At 46.3% G+C, this 7,398-nt stretch overlaps 1 protein-coding gene across 1 annotated transcript in view; it reads left to right on the top strand.

The window, feature by feature from the left end:
• The window catches only part of HYCC2 (hyccin PI4KA lipid kinase complex subunit 2), a 76,639-nt gene that overhangs the window by 42,044 nt on the left and 27,197 nt on the right, over nt 1-7,398 (top strand). The window contains exon 7 of the mRNA XM_062578211.1: nt 7,087-7,167. Within this exon, the coding sequence (XP_062434195.1) occupies nt 7,087-7,167 (81 nt within the window). The remainder of the gene's footprint in view (nt 1-7,086; nt 7,168-7,398) is intronic.

Below are 7,398 nucleotides of genomic sequence, written 5' to 3'. Positions count from 1 at the left end.
ATAATATTTTCGTGTATGTATATGAGAGCAATATAAATCATGACTAGTTAGAAAAAATTAATTTGAGACTCTGGCTTCAATTTTCTAATTCTGCATAACTTTTGTGTATGAATAGAGGCTATTCAGGTTACATGGATACTTTTGTCTGTTTGGACATTGAGCCCCATAGTTATTTTCCTTGGGTCAGAACATCCCCTTTCTCACAACTTGGAAAAAAAATGTGTTTGTAGATATTGATCAAGGGCCTTACAAAAATTTCAGTCTGAATATTTATTTTCAATGGGTTTTGACTGATATGTAGAACTTCATTAGTCATAGGGAGCAGAGAGACAGGCTGACTTTGTTTTCTGTTCAGTATCCATTTTGTGGATTTGTCTGAACTACAAGCTTGGCATTGTAGACTCTTAAAATGACAGAGTTTTTCTGATGTTCATGTTGTGCTCACTTGATAAGGACCTTTTTGATTCTTAAACTGAAACCTGAAAGGCAGCTCAAGAAAAGAAAAATCAGTTAGCACTATATTGAGCAAATGCATATTTGTTGGGTTTGAGGCTAAAAAAACTAAGTAAGAAATAAATTCATACTTCTATCTATAGACCTGTCATTAGCAGCTGCTACTAATTTTAACCTTTGTACTTTACTAAACCTTGCAACTGCACCATTAAAATTTTATGGTGAACATAGTTCAAGCCATTTGTCTATTGCATGTCTTAAATTAGCACCTGTATATAAAGTAAATTTCATACTGGTAGCCCTTAAGAATGACACTTCTATAGTGGTAAGGCCACATTTCCCTTTATTGCCTAAAACTCCCCCTAAATCTGTCCTTATGGACCTCCTTAAAAGGTATGTGGGTATCGTTTTGGTTCATTCACTAGTTTGCCATCAAGGAATGTAATCTTCAGCGGCTCTGTGGTGTAGCACATTTGCTATTGTGTTCAGTCTTGTTCAAGAAGCCTACTAGTAATTCATTAGTCGTTTTGTTTTGTTTTGTTTTCACAGCTTCTGGAGCCTGTTTGTCACCAGCTTTTTGAACTTTATCGTAGTTCTGAAGTTCGGCTCAAGAGGTTCACATTGCAGTTTTTGCCGGAGTTGATCTGGGTTTATCTCCGTCTTACTGCCAGCAGGGATAGGCAGAGTAATGGTTGCATTGAAGCATTGCTGCTTGGCATTTACAACTTGGTAAGTGAGACAAGCTAGCACTTAAGCATCCGCCGTTCTACATTTAAGGCAGATATTTGTATTGAGTGGAACTGCAACTTTAAATAAAATTGACTAGGCTTGGCAATTAGATGTAATTTTTTATGTTCTGCCTCATACTTGAAATATTTACTCTTGTATAGTTATAAGGCTGTTTGCCTATATTGACAATACTGCTAATTTATCATTCTCTAGTGAGAATTTCTGTTTTATAGAGTTTTAAACCATATTACCTTGAAATATTGACTTTCTCTCTACTATCAGAATAAATATGTAAACAAGTATTTTATATTTGTACATGAGACAAACAAATTCTGATACTTTAATGTTTTTCTTAAGTCCATTCTAAAAACAGCAAAATCAAGTTGTTCTGGATTTATTTTGTTTAAAAAAAATGGAAAGTGCTTGCTGATTTTTTTTTTTTTGGTATTGTTTGCTGGACTTAAGTAGCATATATATATCTTTGGCATCATTTTTTCCATAATATATTTTTTTATAGTTCCTTTTGAAACTCATGTTGGGGATTAATGTTCTGTAAGCAGAGTAGTTTCTTCCTTCTCTTCAACTCAGGAAGGAAGAAGCCTCAAAATAGACACTTCCCCCCCCCCTTCTTTCCCCCCCCCTTCTTTATTTCCCCCCCCCCTTCTTTATTTCCCCCCCCCTCTTATTTCCCCCCCCTTCTTAATTCCCCCCCCTTCTTTATTTCCCCCCCCCTTCTTAATTCCCCCCCCTTCTTATTTCCCCCCCCTTCTTATTCCCCCCCCCTTCTTATTTCCCCCCCCCTTCTTTATTCCCCCCCCCTTCTTTATTCCCCCCCCATCAATATTCCCCCCCCCTTCTTTATTTCCCCCCCCTTCTTATTTCCCCCCCCTTCTTTATTTCCCCCCCTTCTTTATTTCCCCCCCCCTTCTTAATTCCCCCCCCTCTTAATTCCCCCCCCCTTCTTATTTCCCCCCCCCTTCATTATTTCCCCCCCCCTTCTTATTTCCCCCCCCCTTCTTTATTTCCCCCCCCCTTCTTAATTCCCCCCCCCTTCTTATTAACCCCCCCCCTTCTTAATTTCCCCCCCCCTCAAAATTCCCCCCCCCTTCTTATTTCCCCCCCCCCTTCTTTATTTCCCCCCCCCCTTCTTTATTTCCCCCCCCCCTTCTTTATTTCCCCCCCCCTTCCTTCCCCCCCCTCAAAATTCCCCCCCCTTCTTTATTCCCCCCCCCCATCATTAATTCCCCCCCCCTTCTTTATTCCCCCCCCCTTCTTTATTTCCCCCCCCCTTCTTAAATTCCCCCCCCCCTTCTTAATTCCCCCCCCCTTCTTAATCCCCCCCCTTCAAAAACCCCCCCCCTTCTTTATTCCCCCCCCCCAACATTATTCCCCCCCCCCTTCTTATTCCCCCCCCCCTTCTTTATTTCCCCCCCCCTTCTTTATTTCCCCCCCCCTTCTTTATTTCCCCCCCCCTTCTTATTTCCCCCCCCCTTCTTTATTTCCCCCCCCCTTCTTTATTTCCCCCCCCCTTCTTTATTTCCCCCCCCCCTTCTTATTTCCCCCCCCCTTCTTAATTCCCCCCCCCTTCTTTATTTCCCCCCCCCTTCTTTATTTCCCCCCCCCTTCTTTATTTCCCCCCCCTTCTTTATTTCCCCCCCCCTTCTTTATTTCCCCCCCCCTTCTTTATTCCCCCCCCCCTTCTTATTTCCCCCCCCCCTTCTTTCATTCCCCCCCCCAACTTATTCCCCCCCCCCTTCTTATTTCCCCCCCCCTTCTTTATTTCCCCCCCCCCTTCTTAATTCCCCCCCCCTTCTTAATTCCCCCCCCCAACTTATTTCCCCCCCCCTTCTTTATTTCCCCCCCCCTTCTTTATTCCCCCCCCCTTCTTTATTTCCCCCCCCCTTCTTTATTTCCCCCCCCCTTCTTATTTCCCCCCCCCTTCTTTATTTCCCCCCCCCTTCTTTATTTCCCCCCCCTTCTTTATTCCCCCCCCCTTCTTTATTTCCCCCCCCCTTCTTTATTTCCCCCCCCCTTCTTTATTTCCCCCCCCCTTCTTTATTTCCCCCCCCCTTCTTTATTTCCCCCCCCCTTCTTTATTTCCCCCCCCCTTCTTTATTCCCCCCCCCTTCTTATTTCCCCCCCCCTTCTTTATTTCCCCCCCCCTTCTTTATTTCCCCCCCCCTTCTTTATTTCCCCCCCCCTTCTTTATTTCCCCCCCCCTTCTTTATTTCCCCCCCCTTCTTTATTTCCCCCCCCCTTCTTTATTTCCCCCCCCCTTCTTTATTTCCCCCCCCCTTCTTATTTCCCCCCCCTTCTTAATTCCCCCCCCCTTCTTAATTCCCCCCCCCTTCTTTATTTCCCCCCCCCTTCTTATTTCCCCCCCCCCTTCTTTATTTCCCCCCCCCTTCTTTATTCCCCCCCCCCTTCTTAATTCCCCCCCCCTTCTTTATTTCCCCCCCCCCTTCTTTATTTCCCCCCCCCTTCTTTATTTCCCCCCCCCTTCTTTATTTCCCCCCCCCTTCATTATTTCCCCCCCCTTCTTTATTTCCCCCCCCCCTCTTTATTTCCCCCCCCCCTTCTTTATTTCCCCCCCCCTTCTTTATTTCCCCCCCCCTTCTTTATTTCCCCCCCCCCTTCTTTATTTCCCCCCCCCCTTCTTTATTTCCCCCCCCCTTCTTTATTTCCCCCCCCCTTCTTTATTTCCCCCCCCCTTCTTTATTTCCCCCCCCCTTCTTTAATTCCCCCCCCCCTTCTTTATTTCCCCCCCCCCTTCTTTATTTCCCCCCCCCTTCTTTATTTCCCCCCCCCTTCTTTATTTCCCCCCCCCCTTCTTTATTTCCCCCCCCCCTTCTTTATTTCCCCCCCCCCTTCTTTATTTCCCCCCCCCTTCTTTATTTCCCCCCCCCCTTCTTTATTTCCCCCCCCCTTCTTTATTTCCCCCCCCCCTTCTTTATTTCCCCCCCCCCCTTCTTTATTCCCCCCCCCCTTCTTTATTTCCCCCCCCCCTTCTTTATTTCCCCCCCCCCTTCTTTATTTCCCCCCCCCCTTCTTTATTTCCCCCCCCCCTTCTTTATTTCCCCCCCCCTTCTTTATTTCCCCCCCCCCTTCTTTATTTCCCCCCCCCCTTCTTTATTTCCCCCCCCCCTTCTTTATTTCCCCCCCCCCTTCTTTATTTCCCCCCCCCCTTCTTTATTTCCCCCCCCCCTTCTTTATTTCCCCCCCCCCTTCTTTATTTCCCCCCCCCCCTTCTTTATTTCCCCCCCCCCTTCTTTATTTCCCCCCCCCTTCTTTATTTCCCCCCCCCTTCTTTATTTCCCCCCCCCCTTCTTATTTCCCCCCCCTTCTTTATTTCCCCCCCCCCTTCTTTATTTCCCCCCCCCCTTCTTTATTTCCCCCCCCCCTTCTTTATTTCCCCCCCCCCTTCTTATTTCCCCCCCCCCTTCTTTATTTCCCCCCCCCCTTCTTTCCCCCCCCCTTCTTTATTTCCCCCCCCCTTCTTTATTTCCCCCCCCCCTTCTTTATTTCCCCCCCCCCTTCTTTATTTCCCCCCCCCCTTCTTTATTTCCCCCCCCCTTCTTTATTTCCCCCCCCCCTTCTTTATTTCCCCCCCCCCTTCTTTATTTCCCCCCCCCCTTCTTTATTTCCCCCCCCCCCTTCTTTATTTCCCCCCCCCCTTCTTTATTTCCCCCCCCCCTTCTTTATTTCCCCCCCCCCTTCTTTATTTCCCCCCCCCCTTCTTTATTTCCCCCCCCCCTTCTTTATTTCCCCCCCCCCCTTCTTTATTTCCCCCCCCCCTTCTTTATTTCCCCCCCCCCTTCTTTATTTCCCCCCCCCCTTCTTTATTTCCCCCCCCCCTTCTTTATTTCCCCCCCCCCTTCTTTATTTCCCCCCCCCTTCTTTATTTCCCCCCCCCCTTCTTTATTTCCCCCCCCCCTTCTTTATTTCCCCCCCCCCTTCTTTATTTCCCCCCCCCCTTCTTTATTTCCCCCCCCCCTTCTTTATTTCCCCCCCCCCTTCTTTATTTCCCCCCCCCCTTCTTTATTTCCCCCCCCCCCTTCTTTATTTCCCCCCCCCCTTCTTTATTTCCCCCCCCCTTCTTTATTTCCCCCCCCCTTCTTTATTTCCCCCCCCCCTTCTTTATTTCCCCCCCCCCCTTCTTTATTTCCCCCCCCCCTTCTTTATTTCCCCCCCCCCTTCTTTATTTCCCCCCCCCTTCTTTATTTCCCCCCCCCTTCTTTATTTCCCCCCCCTTTCTTTATTTCCCCCCCCCTTTCTTTATTTCCCCCCCCCTTCTTTATTTCCCCCCCCCTTCTTATTTCCCCCCCCCTTCTTTATTTCCCCCCCCCTTCTTTATTTCCCCCCCCCCTTCTTTATTTCCCCCCCCCCTTCTTTATTTCCCCCCCCCCTTCTTTATTTCCCCCCCCCTTCTTTATTTCCCCCCCCCTTCTTTATTTCCCCCCCCCTTTCTTTATTTCCCCCCCCCCTTTCTTTATTTCCCCCCCCTTTCTTTATTTCCCCCCCCTTTCTTTATTTCCCCCCCCCCTTCTTTATTTCCCCCCCCCCCGTCTTTATTTCCCCCCCCCCCGTCTTTATTTCCCCCCCCGTCTTTATTTCCCCCCCCCGTCTTTATTTCCCCCCCCCGTCTTTATTTCCCCCCCCCGTCTTTATTTCCCCCCCCCGTCTTTATTTCCCCCCCCCGTCTTTATTTCCCCCCCCCGTCTTTATTTTCCCCCCCCCGTCTTTATTTTCCCCCCCCCCGTCTTTATTTCCCCCCCCCCGTCTTTATTTCCCCCCCCCCCGTCTTTATTTCCCCCCCCCCGTCTTTATTTCCCCCCCCCCGTCTTTATTTCCCCGCCCCCGTCTTTATTTCCCCGCCCCCGTCTTTATTTCCCTTCCCCCCCCGCCCCTTCTTTATTTCCCTTCCCCCCCCGCCCCCTTCTTTATTTCCCTTCCCCCCCCGCCCCCTTCTTTATTATTTTTTCCTCTACCCCTTTTGGTTTCAATTCTTCATATTTTATTTTGCTGCACATCTTTATTTCTTTCTTAGAAAGTCCAGAATAAATCTCTTGCAGTCTACTAGATTCCAAGAGATCTCTTCCTATTGTGATCCTTAAAGCCTACTATAAGTACTATGCTACTTTGGACTAAATTTTCATATAAACTGGAATAAGTAGAGCTCATTGCTTTGAAATTTACAGTACAATGTGAAAAATCAGGGTTTTAAACTCCTTTCCTTTTTGATGTAGTTCTCTATAATTGCCCTTATTAAATTATATTTCTTCTAAAAACTGCTTTTTTGCTTATATAGTAGCCTAGCAACTATAAAATCTGATCAGTTGGAATGTTTTTTCAAAAGGCTTTCAGTGTATTTCTTACTGATAGCATGCCTGCAGAAACATTTGCTAGTCCCCTTGATTTCACCTTTCTCTGTGGTGGATTTATTATGAAGTACAATGCTGATATTGTCAGCAAGTGACTCATCAGCCCATATGCGTCGTTATCTTGTGGCCTTAAAGTTTAGCCTTGCACCATTGTGCATTTTTATCATAAATAAATGTTATAAATTAAAGGTGGGCTAGAAAAGTTTTTAATTCTTTTTTGAGGAAGTCACAATGATCAAGAGAGCCAGTGCTGTTTTGTGAAGTATTGCAGACGGATTCTGCAAAGCTGTCCATACTAGAGGTCTTTCCCATTGCTTATATGTGTATATAAATTTGGTGGTATTCTGCACACATGTAAAGACATTACAGTATGAACTGTCTTACTAGGTCAGGGCATTTGATTTCTTATTGCTGTGAAGTATCTTTTAAGGATGTAGAAGATCCCAAGTCCTGTCTCCTTACTTCTGGGTTTTTGTTTCTTTTTTTCTTTTTTCTTTCTTTTTTCTTTTTTTTTAAACTGCAGGAAATTGCTGACAAAGATGGAAACAACAAAGTTTTATCTTTTACTATTCCTTCATTATCTAAGCCCTCGATATATCATGAGGTAAGAGTGCTGCTGTGCAAGTTAGAATTGGACCTATTAGCGGAATGAAAACTGAATCCATTTAATGCAAGAAACCAGTTTCAATTCATCTTGTTGCACTAAAGTTTCAATGTCAGTATCTTGAAATCGGTGTAATTAATTCAGTAATAGTAATAGAAGAGCAGCAAAGTAAATGTTGAAAATTATTTGTTTACAGTGCAGGTTGTGGATGGAGGTTAATTTTGATGTAGT

Source organism: Rhea pennata, chromosome 6 (genome assembly GCF_028389875.1).
Source record: "Rhea pennata isolate bPtePen1 chromosome 6, bPtePen1.pri, whole genome shotgun sequence".
NCBI classification, from domain to species: Eukaryota; Metazoa; Chordata; class Aves; order Rheiformes; family Rheidae; genus Rhea; species Rhea pennata.
The sequence above is the reverse complement of the archived record's forward strand: the minus strand, read 5'-3'. Positions and strand labels throughout refer to the sequence as shown.